This window comes from Dermacentor silvarum, chromosome 8 (genome assembly GCF_013339745.2).
Source record: "Dermacentor silvarum isolate Dsil-2018 chromosome 8, BIME_Dsil_1.4, whole genome shotgun sequence".
Lineage (NCBI taxonomy): Eukaryota > Metazoa > Arthropoda > Arachnida > Ixodida > Ixodidae > Dermacentor > Dermacentor silvarum.
The window spans coordinates 64,439,046-64,457,390 of record NC_051161.1 but is presented as its reverse complement, the minus strand read 5'-3'; the positions used below and the strand labels follow the sequence as shown (position 1 = coordinate 64,457,390).

Genomic DNA, 18,345 nt, shown 5'->3' with positions numbered 1-18,345 from the left:
CACGGCCATAGCACCAAAACAAAGGGCTTAGATCTCCATAGCCGCGTCAAAAAATGCTCTGAAGCTCAGAAACACATATAGTATGATATACACTCATTTGTAATCCAATTCTTATTACAGTAAGAATTGGCAATTAGGGCAGTTTTCGAGCTATGAAAAGGAAAAAACATAATACGTATATCCTTCATAATGTTTCAAAAAGACAGTTCTTGGTCATATATATAGAGACCAACAAGAAGTGCTAAAATAATCTGCTCATTTGGGACATGGGATACTTTGAACAAGAAACACTGTATTCTTCATACCAAAACATGAAACACTTAAAAAGCAACTAAAGAAAGCATTGGTACCCGACGATAATATGAAAAGCAAATCTGCTGTGCCAAAATTTAGAATCCCCATATTATGTACAGGAACCCCATATTATGTACAAGAGTTTACAGCATGCTTGGGACAAATATCAATGGCAGATGGAAGCAGGCTTCTGTTGTATTAAGAAGCCATGTTTACAGCCTTCTCTGAATTTCGCTAACAACAAACTTTTCTCTCTCTCCCTCTCTATAGCATTTAAACTTTTGATGGCACATGCAGGGAGTAAAGGAAATTTCTGTGATAACTGTGAAAACTTACTTTGTTCACAATACTGTCAATTTCTGTTAATTTGGCATCAGTTAATTCAATCTTCCTTCTTATTCAACCTAATTCAAGGGTTCACAAGGCACCCATGCTTGAACATTTCTTTCATCCAAACTCCGCACAATGAAAGATCAATTTTGCAAGCTCGTTGTAAGTGAATTAATTAAATCCAACTGTCACCATATAAATTCAAGCAAGCCATAAATGGCCTAAAAATGTCCTGGACCATGCACTTTCTTTTGCACGGAAAGACAGGTAAGACACCAAACAGTATTTTCTTCACACAATCTTACCTAAACGCTTCAGCAAAGAAGCTTGAAAATTCGTCTCTCAACGCTTCAAATGGAGACACTCGCTTTGTCTTTGTAAGAATCTTCAGTTTCTGTTAAAAAAGACGCCAGGTATACAAAATCTCTGTAAACATGTTGTTCTGTTTCTCGCATGCCACATACATTGTGTTGCAACCAAATCGAATTTCGCGCTGGCCAGAACATCTCCAGCGTATGCCATTCCTTCAGCAAGAGAAGTTGTATTTCCGTGTTTATTTATCACAAAACATGCACTCTGTTTATCAATTTTCAGAGCATAGACACAATCAAAAGTAATTATAGCACCCTTTCAAGTTAGAAAGTTAATTTCCTTAAAACAAATTATTTCATTAGATTTAAGCACTCCTTTACTACAGCAGCTCACAAATTGCAACTTGTGTGGTATATTACGGTGCATGAAACGACCATAAAAGATTAGAGAAATTTAGGCATGAAAGGAGCACGAGTTGCATGCAAAATTCAACTTGCAATGCAGCTACACAGCAGCACAACGTGCACTGCCATGAAGCCACACCGTACTTCAATAGACAGTAGCAGCAAAAGTGGTGATGGCTGAAACACAATAGTGGGCTACTTGGTGATATCACATGATTAAGCAGCTTGAAAAGACATAAAACAAGAGATGAAACATGCAAACCAAGATTGTTTCTGGACCTCTGCTAAGTATGTGAGGTTGCTTTCATAATGATCAGAACGGTGCTTACTTTAGTAGGTTACACTAGCAGACTTCTTTTTGTCCTCTTTCCTCATAGGGTCGTAATTTGAAGCAGAGTTACACACAGGGCTGTTACATGTACAAATGTACAGTATGTTAAATCCATCATCTTTTCATGCTTAAGCACACCCTCATATTACTAACATGAACGGAATTTATAATTTTTGCTTGTGTATACTGTTGAGCACTCTAGAAACGTATTACTAAAAAAAATTGATTATTTCAACCGAATCTGAGTACTTAATTCCAGACCTATTCTATCATGCTCGATACAAGTTGCAATACAGTATACACCAGCTATTTTTCCTTCACTAAGAAAAATGCAAGGTTTATACACCTGCCATTATTCTTGTAAAAGGGGCTGATACTAGCAATTGCAATGCCATACAGCCTCGGAGATTCTTGGGCCATAGGCTACCATGATGCAACTCATAATGAGCATGATACAGCACACTTCCACTAATTCGAATTAGGCAGGACCGAAAAACTGGTTGATTAAATATAAGGCTGAAAAAACATCAAGATACACAGTTGATTTATTTGGCGGTATTTGCCTCAATTATAATCTGTCCGTAAATTGATTGTGGACTCACTTTTTATGGGTTCAAAACAGAAAAGTAACGTAACATGACAATAGTCTTCTAAAAAAAAGGAGAAATCAACTGCGCATCCAATTTTTTTGCAAGAGAAATGTAGCATGCTTCCGATTTTGGCAATATGAGAACGACGAAATCAGCTACCTTTACCTTCGATCAATGAAAACTTATTTAAACGTCCACCACCATCCCTCTCGGACAGCACTTAATCGCTGTTTATGAAGAACCACAACATGTCGTTCTCCGTACGGTCCACACTACATTTGATATTATGCATTTATGAAATGACTCCACAACAATCGCAAACGGGATGGTGTCCCTGATGGTAGACTGTTGCAAAAGCCACAAACGTGCTTTTGGTTTTAATTTCGTATTGGATTGCACCACCGAAGCAATCTGTGGATGAATTTTCAAGAAAAAAAAAAGTTGTTAACGGGTAAATACTGTAACAATTCATTGTGAAGTAACGTTTTCGCTTTAAAATCCTGAGGCAGGTTGATATTACAGGAGATGACATGTGTTTTAACGCATTCACTACACCCTAAGCGCCATCAAGACAGGCGCTGTGGCTATTGGAGTCACCACTGCGACCACAATTGAGGTCGGGTGCGTGCGCAATGGCCTGCCATGGAATTATCCAGTGAAAGCTACTTTCAGGATTTAAATATAGAAAATTTGGTCCCATAGAAATGCATAGATGCCAACCAAGAACTTCAGTAGGGATCGAATCAATCGAAAAATCTAATAACCTGAGTCGAATTAATGGAAGTCTACTGTAGTACTACATGTATCAAGCAAGATAAGCTAGGAGACACTTTGGATACAAGCGCAAACAAGGTGAAAGAGCCACAGAAGAGAATCCCTATTTCTTCTGATAAATGTGTTTACACAAGCACTTCACAAAGCATTTTATGTCATTACAATGTGTTGACACCATATTATGATGTATAAAGACTGCTCACCCACTGACATTCCCTGTGATAAGTGCTTCACATTTATTATGATGCATACAAGAACTGCTGCACGCACCACTGGACTAATGCTCTGCGAAGTGGGTGCAGAGTGGAACATCTATTCACTCCAGACTTTCCACTGCAGCACATAGCATTCCAAGGCTTGCACACCGTGCTTTAGTCCTTATACGAAGTGGTGCATCTAGTTGCCTCATTGTATGTGCTTCAACCTGCATAACATACTTCTACTATTCTGTCAACTTCAATAGAACTCTTGTGCTGCAGTGGTCGAAGTGCATTTCTCATAACCGAAAAGTCACGAGATTGAACTCGGCCCAAGGATGAGAACTTCCTTTCTGCTCAGCAGCACTTCATGATTACCAAATGAAGGTACTATGAAAAAACGGTATTTGTGATACACAGAATGTATTCAAAATTAAACAAATATATAAAACATCACTTTATAATGGCTTGACGCTGCTCACTTCCCTTGAAAAGGCATCAGTGCAGTGGTAAACAGCAGGTAGTTCGAGTACACACAAGCTCGTGACCATGCTATCGTAGACACATCAAAATAAAGCGTGTGATACATTGCCCAAATTGCAATAAAATAAAACACATCATCAACATTGCAATCACTTCAGGAATGTGCGCTGTCCAAGCATTACTGTCAAATTACATACTGGCTTCCAGGTAAAGTAATGACTGGCAGAAAACCGTTCCATAAACACACACAAAAAAAAATTGCGTTTCGCCCCCATCTAAATGCGGCCGCCGTGGCCGGGATCATAAACACAGCTACCGGCATGCTATGAGAAGTCCTCACCTCTTGAAACTGCGACCTGCTCCTCAGCTTCCCCCAGTCCAAGACGACTGGCTCTGCTGTTTCGCTCACATCCTGTGCTTCAGAAATGTCACCTTGAAGAACAAAAATGAAACAATGAAACATGCATAACAGGAAAGTAATTCCTGAAGCATGCCAGATCAAGAGATTTAAATTTCTGCCTTATATTTCTGCATGCATAAGTGCACATTACATGCATGACAGCAGGTTAACGAAGGCTTCAAAGTAAACTGTCATCAATGGTATTCATAACTAGAAAGAAGAAAAAATAAATGAGCCACATTCATATTTTACGGTCATGCTGGACATTTTCAAGGGAAAACAACCAAAATATGTATACATACATGTACTGTACTTACCTCAATTGGGGCATTCTTTTATTTTGTGACACATGTAACCTCACAATTCAAAATGTTTAATGAAATATTTGAGAGAAACAACACTTAGCATAAAATCACAACATACACAATGCCCAAGAATTGCATAGAAACCACAAAAGATGCTTGCTGAGGTAGCCAAACCACCTCCAATAGAGTACAAATTAGGGTTGCTTTGTGAAAATTTGAACAAGACCTCTGGTCGTTCTTTTTCAGACAAGAAGGTCGATGGCTGCCTCTCGCCACCATCGATCTTTTTGTCTTATGCCTAAATCAGCTTCCTACGCACACACTCTTCATTGGAAAGCCACTCCATTTGGAGTCATCACTGCAGTGTTACATAAATCACCAAATCAGAGTGTCAATGTAACACAAGCCACTTGAGCCTGTTCCTTCCAGTCACGAAAAAGCACAGCTGTACATCTGCCACAGCAGGGTCAATGACACCATTGGCAAAATCAACCAATCGGCTCTACATCACCCCCTTCTCAGCTGCCACACCCCAGGCGTCCTCCTTTCCACTACACCACCTCTCCACAGCAGCATCAAAACCCGTTCGACTCCGCAAAGAAAGTTTCGCTTCAAAAATTCAATTCAAAAACATACACAAAACATTTCATTGTTCAAGTCACATACAAGAAACATACCAGTTAAAGCTGTGAATTTTTCGTTATATTCAACGAAGTGGGTTCTTAGTTCAGCAATGCTTGTGGGTGCCTGTGAAAGGTCCTTGTGGGACTCAAGAACTGACAAAGCATCATCAATCCTCTTCTGTAACTCGTCAATGGACATTACACTGTAAATATAAAGTACATACATCACCCATGTGAAAACTGTGTGAGGATAATGCGTGAAGTGGAATGTTAAACGAACACAATCACACTGCATCAAAATGATAAGTAATGCTAGATCAGTAGATTACGGATCTTAAATTTGCTTATTATTTCTGTAAACAGAGGATCGTTATAGTAGTAATAACTTTTTAAAAGGTATGATAATGAAGAAAGAACAGGCAATAGCCCTGATGCAACATTTCTACACCAACCGCTGCCCATAATGTCGTAGATTTTGGCACCGAACGCCCAAGGCTAGTTGATTCTTAACTTTCTTACTTTTTTTTTTGGTCAGAGAACAACACTGTATTATAAAAGGAATGAAAGTTAAATTTTACAGTTTACCAACTTTTCTAGTGCGAGAATGTGCGAAATTGCATAAATAAAATGAAATCAGCAGTCACTATGATATCACGGGCACAGTATTATGGGTGCAGAATTCATAAAGAGAAGTTCTAGATTGATTGATTGATTGATTGATTGATTGATTGATTGACCCTAAACAATTGTGAAGACACTAGACTCTCTCATCCCCCTACATTTGCCTTCCCTGCAAAGCTATCGCATCTCCTAACGTTAGGCTTCTGTGCATGATGCTCACGCAATGGCAGAAGTGGGTGTTGTAGTTGGGCAGCTGTGACAAGAGAGGGATGAATTTCATTTTACAAACGGCTCTCCATCCAAGCCGTCATCACTGGTAAGGTGTCATGTATTAGAGATGGCATGAGCAGCCCCATGAGTGCTCTGATTACTGTGTTGCTGTTTCTTGTTCAATAAACCAATCAACCAATCAATCTTTATTGTTTCTTACAGATATATAACATTTTTATGCAGGCAGGAATAGTCAAGACGGAACAGATTAACAAACATGTCCAAAAGGACATTCTGCACTAGCATAGGAGTTGTTTTTGTAAGCTAAATAGGTGAAAGTGAACAAGCCACTAAGACAAATGCAACGTTGAGGTGATGTGATACTACGTAGTAAAGTATTCCAAAGTTTAGCCCAAGAGCTAATCAACCTCACACATATAAAGTAACACAGGAGCTATGAGAGACACCGTAGTGGAGAGCTGCGTATCATTTTGGCTAGCTGTGGATCTTCAACGTGCACTCGAAGCATGGTACACAAGCAATTTTGTGTTCAACCATAAGTAAACAACCATCGTAATCTGCAATCGAACGCACGACATCGCACTGTACAAGCACGACACCATAGCCAATTGTCCAACCAAATTGGGTCAAACGTTGGCCTTCATTCTCTCTTATACTAAACTGACACGGTGTTTACCTTTAGTATCTTATGAAAACTATACGAAATCAGCACGCAATTATGCATATTGTATGTCTGGTTATTTAAACAATAAAGTTGACTCGTTAAGTTAAAGAATTTTACCTGTTTCTCCAATTTTCAAAAGATAACTGCACCAATCCCAGTGGCATATTTAGCACTTTAATGACAGTAACACAGTTAAACAAGCTGTGCCAACACAGGTCATCGACATTTTCTTTTTTTTTTTTTGTAGACAGCGCAGCCAGATCAGTAAGATGAAATAAAGGTGCATTCTCACTTCTAATGCAAAAGAATACAAAAGAAACATAATTGCTGCCTTGCTCTCCATAAGTAAGCAAGCAGTCACTGCAGTACTCTGTACACATTAGTTCACATGTATTGTAAATATTCAAGTTTGCTTTTGCACATTGAAACTTAGGTATTTCTATCATTACCTCAAATCAAGCCAGTAGGTTATCCCTAAAATGGGTACTTGCACCTAAAGACATCGAAGTGGCACATTTTAGTGAGACGTTTCATTTTCAGGCCTGACTCGGTCCTTAGAATAGCAAGCCTACACATTTCTACAGAGAGAATTCCTAAATTGCACCATGTATCCTGAAGTGAATAGTTGTAATGTTGGTTAGCAATACTCTGTTGAATGGGTTCACAAAAATTCACTATTTTTCATGTATGTAATGTCTGCCTGTTCAAGTACTAATTCACCTGAAAAGGTGAATTACTTGAATTACTTACGTGCTACCTGCCAGATGGTTTGTTTTATGTAGAATGTGTAGGAACCCACATGACCACGTGGTATTGGATAAGGTTATAGGGCATATTCATTTTAAAATGCAAATATTCCTTGTATACACAAAAGATTACCCTTTCCTACACCACGAAAACATAAAGGAGATTCTTCACAGAGAACAACATCGTAGTATTATGCACAAATGAATGCAGAGCACAACCTCATACAATCATCTGCCTACTTTATGCCAATGAACCAAGAAAAAAGAAAGATTACCGAATCAGCTTGACCAACTTGCTAAAATCTTCAGTCTCACACACAGGTGCCTGAAGAAATGTCATGTACACTTCCCGAAGCTGAAACAATAAAAAAAAAGAAACAAAACAAAGCGGCTCACAAGCAAGTTTATCAAAGCATACAGCCAGCTTTTGATTGGAATTCAAAGACTCGGAACAGCTTACATGGTTTCCAAGGGAGCAGCCAGGGAGCTTCTTGGCAAACTCATACAACACGTGAAGTAACAGCAGACTGTTCTTGTGGTGGCTGTGCAAATCCTTCACCATTCTACGAATTCTCTGTGGAACCAAAAGAACACAACCCTGTCAGTTGCAGAGCGAGATAAAATATTTTCTCAAGAAATCGATTATATTAAAGGCCAACTGCAGCGAAATTTCACTTTGGCTTAAATTTGTAATAAATGTGTAGCACATGCTACAGACGCAATCTTGGCAAGGCTGCAGGGCTGGTAATTATTTTCTTATTAGCACCTAAGCAGACAATGCGTGCACTTAGTGGTTAGCGGCTACGATATACGTCCCAGCATATTGCCTCCGAGATTTTCAGTGCATTTGCGGGAAGGTGCAGACGTTGCTTCATCTTGGAGGCCATGCGAAGAAGTCACATGGTCTAAGTAGTGCGTCACATCCAGCGAACAATAATGGTGTTTTTTCTTCTTTTTTTTTTTCAACTCAGTTTTGGTGCCAGAAATGCCTACTTTTGTGAGCCTTTTGTGATGCATCCACTCGTTTTTAAAATATAAAATTTTGCACGAAGGATGTTCTGTAGCTACATTTTCTGAACCTATATGTTTTAAATGCCCAAAAATTTCACTGCTACTGACCAAGGCTAGTCTGCCCACTAAGCCCTTTTTATGCGAATATTCACAGCTCATCACTTCCCCTCATAACAACTTTTTCCACAAAGGGCATATACAGTGGAATCTCGATGATACGATCACGGCTAGTGTGAATTTCAGGATGATACAAATTTTTCTGTGGTCCCGGCCGAGCCCCATTACTTTGTAACGTGCTAGAGACCGGTTGTTACGAATCAATTTTCGACCCGCGTAGGTTGATACGAATAAACGCCGCCCCACCGACGGCCGCGAAAGAGAACAGCGCGCAGTCACGCACTTTCTCCCTTTCTCTTTTGGTGCGGAGGCGCGGACGCAGCACCGGAAAGCGCGGAGGCCATGACTGGGCGTGAAGAGTTTGAAGCGGTGGTGCTTTTGTTGCTTTTGTGCTTTTCCTCCTTTTCCGCGTGCCATCGGCCGGACGGAGTGGCTGCTGTGCTTCGAGCCGCGTTCTTTGTGTTTGCGCCATTTTGCCTAGTTGCAGCAAGCTATGTCTACCAAGATACGATCTCGGCTGATTCGCCCGGCCAACGGAGGCGCGGGAGCCTCCGTTGGCGCGTCTTCCGTCGACTGCGTTATTGGCGCCGATGGCACAAGGCGATTGTCAGTTTCGCTGCCGGAGTCGCATGGTGCAAGGTAGCGCGGCACGTTCAGTCGGGTGCTCCTCCGCTTCTCCTGCTAATCGCCGTATTTTTCTTGCCGTAGGAGGCTTGCGCTTCCGTATTCTGAAGGCGTGCTTGGTCCAAAATTTCTTCTCCAACGAGCGACGATCCATCCCTAACCTGGGAGCTCTCAGTAATCCGAATTCTGCGTGTCAATTGAAGACGCCGGCGTGGTTTACGAAGCAGACAACTGCGGTTGGCATCGTGCCCCTGTCACAACAGCAACCAATGGAGAGACGCCTTTCAGCACGGCAGCCAATCAGAGGCCCGCTTTCAGCAGAGGGCCCGTATGACTACCTATCGCAGACCCGCGCTTCTTTTGTGTTTGTGCGTTTGTTACAAGATGGCGACGACGGACAAATTGAGAAGAAGAACGGCGAAACTTTGAGCTTTCGAACGATACCAAGATGGTGGGCTCTCAGTGGCGGGAAATACGAGATATGTCTTCGTGAACTGCGGTGATCTTGCGCGATTTAAAGCTGTTTTCTCACCCTGCGCACTGACGAATTAATCTTTTTAGGGCACTTTTAGTGCGTTTTCAGCCAAACCATTTTGATACAGCGTAGATTAGGTGTTGCAGATACCGAAACGCGCGGTTTTCGAAAATCGATTTTTCTCGCCATTTTCGGCAGTGTGGTCCGAGGATGTGTGCCCATAATAAGTTGTGTGGGGCTAAAGTCATCAATCCGGGAGTGTCATGGTAGGCAAGCAAACTGTGCCTCGAGGATGTGGCGAGAAAGGCATTAGCCTGCTCATAGGATCTGATCAGCTTTGGAAAATCTTGAGCGGCGACATCAGACACAGCACGGAAGTGCCCCCTTAATTTGGCTAGTTTTAATTGTGTTTCGATGATACGAATTTCGGCTAATACGAATATTTTTCGTGGCCCCATGAGATTCGTATCATCGAGATTCCACTGTACTAGAATACCCTACTGATTTACTGAAAGCAAGGTACAGAGTCAGCAAAATGTCACTCACCTTGGATGCTATTTCCGATGAAAGTTTGTTGTCCATCAAGTACCTGCAATAAAAAAAAATGCTCACAAACATGTATAACAATTTACCAAGCAGTGCCAGGCACACGAAGCTGCTTATCTCGAGCACCAATTCTACGGTCAATTACACATGAAATGACTGACGTGGTGTCGTGCAGTACCTCTGGTATGATGGCTGGCCAAGGACATCATTCATTTCCATCTGTGACATGGAGTGAAGCACATCTTTCAGCTCTTCTTGGCGGCAGCAGAGGAGGGAGGCAGGATTATGGTAAAAATGTTCGAACATGCACATCTGAAAAACAGTAAGAAAAAGGCACTTGCAAATCTAGCAGTGGTGATATTGCTGCAATACAATTGCAGCAACTTTACAAGCAAATCAGTTTTTCCAGAAATCAGCAACGCTGAGGAAGTTCCACGAAAGAGAGAAATTTGTGGTCCAGCTAAGAGTAGCATAAAACTACTATGGAAACCCATACAAATTAATGAGAAAGCTTTGCAGTTGAAGAAAAATTTGTCCTGATCTGGAGGTCAATCCCGGAAGCGACACCTTTCTTGAGCGGTCGATCTACAATCTAACCAAACTAGGAGGCAAGCACAACAAAGAGTGAAGCCAAATAAATTGCATGCTCGAAGCGCAGGGACAATGAACTTGGAAAATTAATTCTACAGGAATCCACAAGATGTAGAAAGTTTCACAAATTGGAGAAACGCTTGCTCAACTGTGAAGCTTTCTTTCTGAAAAATCCGTGCAGATTTCTTTTGTAGCTTGGTGCCACACTCAGGTGGATGACTATTTTGCCCTTCAGTGACATACTAGCGACAGAAAACAGTACTAATCATATCAATTTCCATGTGGCCCCGTGCAAATGTGCGAAATTGTGTGCCTTTATATGCCTGCGAAAAATATATGCATGCCTTTTATATATGTACTCCATCTGATTAGCAAATAAACAAACTCAACCAGAAGCACCACCAGGGGGGCAAGGCACACCAAGCATTGCGCCCCCCCCCCCTCTCACCAAACTTTTGTGTACCATAATACGTGGTAGAAAACGACCTATAACAACATCCACATGCTAACACTCCCCCACCCACCACTTTGAAAAAAAAAAAAAAAATTCCTAGCTACATCACGGTCTTAACACAACCACTAGCAATTTCCTCCTGTTGATAGTTCCACTTTATTATACACACCAGTCTGTTTCCAAAACACTGGATCAAAACACCTCATTTACAGCTAAAAACAATGCCCAAGACAACTTGATGCTCAATAAATTAGGGTTATCCCACAGCATAGTAGCCGGTGAAAGTTTCGGAAGTAGACCCCCCCCCCCGCACCTGCTTGATTGCATTACCACACTCACTCCCCTCTCCACCATACCCAATGCTTGTGCAGGAAGACGGCGATCATCAAACCACCATCCCTCTCGGCTCACCCTCGTATGCTTTCTCTCGCACCCAAAGCATAAGCGCGCGCGGCACAATAGTAACTTATCGTACCTGAACTTTATAAGGAACATGACGCTGCTCCATTTTGGCGGTTGCTCTTATTTGCACAGCGTGCAATTTGAGAGATGGGTTTGCAAGCGTCAGTAGAATTCATCAATTTTTTTGTCTCGGTATTTCCTCGCGGCGGCAGTGAAATTTCATAAAACAGTATAGACCACTTATAACGTAACCGCTTATAGTGCAGGACCGGATATAGTACGGTCTTTTCAGACTCCCGTTTACCATCCCATATGACTCCATGTATACGCGTACCGCTTACAGTGCAGCCGCGTGAGATGAAATACCGGTTAAATGCGGCTTCAGCGACAAAATCTCGCCGACAAGGGCGGCAACGAGCACGCTTCTCAACAAGATGTGCGTTGCCGGCCGGCATTATTCGCGGCAACAACTGCAGTCAAAACCGCGGTCGCTATCTATGCGATCATCGATGGCGACTACGCAGTTTTCAAGGCACGCGGCCGACGCGCGTACCGAGTAAAAACGAAACTACTGTTCGCTGCAACCGCCGACACCACCACCATACGGTGTTTTGATCCAGTGATTACATTATTCAATGCAATCAAACTCTCGTTAATTCGGACTTATTTGGCTGCACATCGGTTAATCCGGACTACTTTCGAAGCTCGGTGAGCGAGGAGCGCCGCAAATGTGCGACGCAAAAGAGCAAGAACGGAGCTAGCGTCCAACCGAAACGAAGCGGCAGAGTCCGCATCGCCACAGCCATCAGTTGAAATTGTACGTGAATGACAGCAACGCCGGAATGCTTTGAGCCTATTTGTGTCTTTAAAGCCGGAATTCTTGCGTTTACCGCCGCGTTGGCCGCGGGCTTTCATAACTGCGTAGTCGTCATCCAGGATCGCGTCGATAGCGGCCGCGGTTTTCTCCACAGCGGTTGCGGCAAACAGTAGTTTCGTTTTTACTCGGTACGCGCGTCGGCCGCGTGCCTTGAAAACTGCGTAGTCGCCATCGATGATCGCATAGATAGCGACCGCAGTTTCGACTGCAGTTGTTGCCGCGAATGGTAATTAATTCGTCCAGACTCGGTGCGTACGTCGGGCGCGTGCCTTCAGCACCGCAAAGTCGCCGTTCGTAATCGTGCCGATAGCGGTCACGGTTTTTTCCGCAGCGGTTGCGGCAAACAGTTGTTTCATTTTGACTCGATGCAAAGCTGTCGAGCTTGAAGCGCACCGGCTACATCGCGATTATGTTTTCGCCAGCTCACTGGCGAAAACGTAATCGCGATGTGCGCGCCATAGTACAAAGCGCGTCTACATGCTTGGTCTACATGTTTTGCATACGTGCAGTGCTTGAAAATCATTCTCTTGGTTATAGTGCGGTACCGCTTATAGTGCAGATATTCGCGACTCCGGCAACTTACGTTATAAGCGGTCTACACTGTATTGAAATCATGTACAAACACACTTCGTTATATTGAGGTTCTAAATACTCGTGCATGGTGTTTTATGGACAAGAAGTTATAAAGATTAAATGCTTTGTTATATTGAGGTTTAACTGTATAAAATATAAAAAAGATCTATGCACATGTCAGTGTTTGCGAAGTCATGTACAGTGAGCACTTGTTTTGAACTCCAATACTGGGCAATCATATGTAGGGAGCTAAATACATAGTGCTTTGGGATGCTATAATAAAAAGTCATGCTTGTAGATCAACCTTTCCAACCTTTCCGCATGTCCTTCCCAAAATATTTTTTAAATATTTAAAGGTAGGTTGAGAGCAAAAAAAAATTTAAAAATCTGGCAATTAATTTCACTGGCGACATGCATATGTAATCTACAGTAGAACCCCGCTGTTACACTCCTGGGTGCTGCGTTTTCCCGGCTGTTATGTCGTTTTCGGCCGGTCCCGGCATAGCTCCCATAGAACCGCTGTTGGTACCCCGCTTTTGCGTCGCAACTGTGGGACCGTTCCCGCATCATGCCTTGCGAACTGTGACCCAGCGCCGGCCCGAGCGGCCATGTTCACTTTTCATGTCACTTGGCTTGGTGGCTTAACGATGGGATTGGCTGCCCAAAGTGCCAGAGGTGACACCTTCGACGTACTTACCGGTTTCCGCAAGCAAAAGCATGGCCTGTGAGATCCTTATTTGCTAACTAAAGATGGCGTCGCATTGGGGCCCTAAAATTGGGGACGTACTCTGAAACGTTCCACTTCGGCGATAGTTCGCATAGTTCGACAATTTCGCCTTCAGGCGCGCACTGATTGGCTGGTTGAGCAAAATTGGATGAACTGATTGGCTGGTTGAGCCCGACATCCTTCAATTTTGCTCAACCAGCCAATCTGCGCACGCCTGAAGGTAAAATTGCCACCCAGGCGAACTATCGCCGAAATGGAACATTTCCGAATACACCCCTTGGTTTTGCTGCATGGCTATTCCATGTAAAGTCCAAGGGCGATAACGCCGTCACCGCACGCCGTATGCTACTAGTGCAAGTGAAAGCGTGAGAGGTTCAGTCGACGATTGCGGCTGAATCTCGCACGTGCGGGCGCTGTATCTTGAAAGTGATCGGCAACATGGAAAAAGTGCATACCTGCACGGCGTTGTACTCTGGCATCAACTGTGTACTGTGCCACCGCGTGCGGTTGCACAGCGGCGGCTCGTAGGCATCGGCGGCTCGTAGCTTTATGCGTGCTGCGTGTTCTCGGCACTCAGTTTGTGTTGAAGCAATAGACAGCACGAAGGTCACATCGCTCGCAGCTGCTGCGGCGCGTGTCCGCGCTCGTCGAATGTGATGCGTTCATGTTTGCCAGTGTGTGCTGACATCATGCTTGTTAATTCAATTAGTAAGCGAATGTTTACAAGTTTATACGGACGATAAAACTATTATCCTCACTTTCTATAGCTGTCTACTAATTTGTAATCGCAATCGATGCTTCCGCTTTCGGGCAATACTGCGACTTTTTCTCAAACATAAGAATTCAAATAAAATTGTGTGCAGTTCACCACTACTCTCATTTCTCAATTTTTCCTGTTTCTTGGCTCTTGCGTTTCGTGGCTCTTACATTTATCTTTTTAACGGTTCTGTGAAAAATGTATCAGCGGGGTTCTACTGTATCTTAGCACCATAGCAAGTCCCAATGGTGGTTATGCTAGTTATGCATGCAGAGAGGAAACAGTTCATAATGGTCCCCTAACCCCTCTTTTCTGTAAAGGAGCAAAATATTTAAGAGTGCGTGTATTGCTGTTATAATCACACAAGTGATTTCAAACATTGTGACAAAAAGAGAGGACTTGCCTTCAACATCTGAAGCAGGTTTGTTAGGGAAAAGTCATGAAACAGCACAACATCCACAATAAACTGGAAGACGGCATGGCCAAGCTTGAAGGAGATGCACGGCTCCAAAAGAACCTAGAAAAGCATCATACAACACAGGTGGTTGCCATAATGCACCAAAGTTGTTTGCAGTGAGATAAATCAACAGCATAAGCAGTAAGTTGCACTGCAAGGACCAAATTGTTTAATTACAAAGAGAAGTTAGCTTGCCCTAAGATTTCCTTGACTTTATTGTCTGCTGACATCATGTGGTTGCAAAAAAAAAAAAAAACTCATGCTGCTCACTCACTCCCCTTAAAAGGGCATTGAAACACTCCTTGGACATGGTAAAAAGATTCTCCATCTGTAGATGATGCGACCATGAACACGCAAGTGAAGGGTTGACATCCCCTGTTGTACTGATATCCCCTGTTGCATGCAGTGCAACAGGGGATATCTACAACCTCACGTAACAAATCACTTGCTCTCTCCTGCATATTTTTGAAACTGCCCTTTTTCCACCTTAGGGAACAGCAGTGGTGACATTATATAAGGCATTATGGCCTATAGATGCTAGCCACTGGATACATGCCCATGCACACCCTTTCCCACATTTTGTTTTTTTGTGAGAATGAAGCAGCGGTTTTTAACGTATCTCATCAGTATTGTCACTGCTCCTTCATCGCCCTGCGGTTACTATGAGCACACCATGGAATGAAGAAAAGGAAGAGCAATAGAGACAGGGCATTGTTATTGGTTGCACCTGAGCCAAGGGGAACGAATGAGTTAAGGGTGAAAGAGAAAGTTAAAACTGCGCTCATATCTTCGCTCATGCACATAGGGTCCTTTCAGAAAAAGATTCTTTGGGGATATGCCATATTTACCTGGCTAAGATGTAGCCCTCATGTGAGGCCCAAACTCCGCTTTGGAGCGTTAAAATTTGGAGGAAAAAAAAAATTTTTCACTTAGTGTCACACATGTGCCTGCGTCTATTAGATTCTGCTACTAGATGGCTATAGTTACCATCCTGCCAACATTAACCTAATCTTTGTCACCCCACCAGATCATGCGATATAGATTCAGCAAGCTTTAACAGCATCAGCTGTGCTACGGGTTGTTATTCAGTTGCATCGTGCTTTCTGGTGCATGAAGAGGGCATTGCTGCAAAAGTGTGCCTGTGAATGTTGCATGCATGGCGTGTACAGCTTCATTTCACACCGTTGTCAAAAGCTTCAAGGTGACAGCAATCTCAAACAGTAATGGACAGCACAGAGGACAACCAGCGACCGCAGTTTCACTTCTTGCTTTTGACTTGGTGCGTGTGTCGCCCGCCTGCCTTCTGAACCGTAAAGTCGCCGTCCATGATCGCGTCGAAGAAGCGAACGGTAGTTTCGTTTTGACTTGGTGCATGCGTCAGCCGCCTGCCTTCTGAACTGCAAGGAGATCGCATCGATAGCTTATCAAAGTGACTAGTGCAAAGCTGAAGATGCTGCGATGGACGGAGGCCACAGCTGAGTGGCGAGGATGATTGACTAAGCGCTAATCAGTCGTGTTCAGCTTCCGCACTGGTCTTGTGCTAGCCAGCCGATAGCATGGTTGACATTCGGTTAATTCCCTTGGCCTCTTAGTGTAAGGCCCCTGCACCTTGTAATTCAATCAATGAAGAGGGCCCTGCAAAAAAAAACGTGTACAGCTTCATTTCACACCGTTGTCCGGTGACAGTCTTACGGCAAGTATAAATGATTATCAAATGATAAGCTGTCCCATAGCCAGCCGATAGTGGTTGCCTGCCTCGTGTAAGGCCTGCACCTTGTAAAAAATCCCGAAAAAAAAAAAAAGTGCCGGTCTTACAAGTATAAATATGGCGTCCCTTGAAAGGTATCGATTCATTCGAGAGTGTTGTTCACTTTCAAGGCCCATTAAGGATATAATCTAATGCTTCTGTGGTGACTGCACAAATCGTGCAGCATAGACCAATAGTTCACACGGGTGGTGGCACTCCTGCCTATGCAAGTGTTGCAAATAACACGCATTTGCTGCAAGAAAAAGGGGAACCAAGGGGCCCGATTTTGTTAATCACAACCATATGAAGCTAGACACAAGTAGGAGGTAGGAGGTAGCTTTACTGGCTCTGGGACAATTAATAATATTTTTATGCATAAGGCCTACATAAATGCACACTGCAAACCAGCAGTGGTAGTTCTCCAGTATGTATTACGTGTGCCAGTGCAAACATGCACATCCTAACTTGTTATGAAACACACTGCTGCCTCCAATGACTCTGGACACATCCAAGCAAGAGTCCATAGCAGCTCTCACTGTAATATCACCGTAAAGTAAAAAAACCTCTGCGCATCTAGCGCATAGCTGTGAACTATGCAAGTTGGACCAGACAAGTGCAATAGTGTTCCCATATAGTCATGCATACAAAATAAGCAACCCTCAAAGCAGCAGCATGAACATTGCAACCGGCCATGACATGAGTTCAATTGGGTCCGAGTCCCTTTTATTGAGAATCAAATGCGCACACATTTTTTTTCTCCCATTTACAATGAGTAAATCTGGCAAATTCTAATACCACATGTTAATTGCTAAAACAGACAACAAAATGCAATCCTGGTGCAAAATCACACCAACAAATCAGCAGAACATATTTTGTTAGTTGTTGAGATCGACACGCAAGCCACTGTAGAAGAATTATGCACTATTTCTAAGAGGACGATTGTAGCACAGGTACACTCGGCCACAAAATATTGCGGGGGGCGCGAGCGCGTGGCGAAGCGGTCCTCCTCTCCTTCTAGCGGCGCACCCCTGGTGTCGAGACCGACGCTTACGCGCATGCGCGTCCTTCCGTGACTGCAAGCGTGCATGGTTTCGCGCTTGTTCCTCAGGCGCTGGCGATATCCGAGTGTAGCCGCGAGGTGCGCTGTGGCGACTTCGACAGCCCGCGCCGCTGCGGCCGCTTTCTGTCGAAACATGAGCGCAGATATATATCGCCCGGTCCCAAACGCAACAAGTAATTTTTTTTCTACGCTGCGCCTTTACATGATGAATCTTAGTTCTTTCTTTTTAAGAACGGGACGTTCTCCTGCAGAACATCGTGGCAGAGAAATGAACCTAGTATACGGGCTGGCAAAGACTGCGCTGGCTTCTCGCCCATACGTATGCCTTTAGATGACAGGTGACACAAAAAAGTGCTGTCTCTGTCGTGTTTCGACAAAAAGCGGCCCGTAGCAGCGCGGGCTGTCGAAATCGCAACAGCGCACCTCGCGGCTACACTCGGATATCGCCGGCGCGCAAGGAACAAGCGCGGAAACATGCACGCTTCCAGTCACGGAAGGACGCGCATGCGCGCAAGCGTCGGTCTCGACACCAGGGGTGCGCCGCTAGAAGGAGAGGAGGACCGCTTCACCACGTGCTCGCGCCCCCCGCAATATTTTGTGGCCGAGTGTACATGGGTAAGAA

General features: G+C 43.6%; 1 protein-coding gene across 2 annotated transcripts in view; it reads right to left on the bottom strand.

Annotated features, from left to right (window-relative positions):
* The window catches only part of LOC119461361 (origin recognition complex subunit 3), a 46,709-nt gene that overhangs the window by 13,702 nt on the left and 14,662 nt on the right, over positions 1-18,345 (bottom strand). For both annotated transcript variants that reach the window (XM_037722641.2, XM_049672522.1), the window contains 8 exons: positions 14,863-14,976; positions 10,257-10,390; positions 10,079-10,121; positions 7,766-7,879; positions 7,581-7,660; positions 5,098-5,246; positions 4,056-4,147; positions 930-1,018 (listed from right to left, as the gene is read on the bottom strand). In XM_037722641.2, coding sequence (XP_037578569.1) covers positions 930-1,018; positions 4,056-4,147; positions 5,098-5,246; positions 7,581-7,660; positions 7,766-7,879; positions 10,079-10,121; positions 10,257-10,390; positions 14,863-14,976 — 815 coding nt within the window. The remainder of the gene's footprint in view (positions 1-929; positions 1,019-4,055; positions 4,148-5,097; positions 5,247-7,580; positions 7,661-7,765; positions 7,880-10,078; positions 10,122-10,256; positions 10,391-14,862; positions 14,977-18,345) is intronic.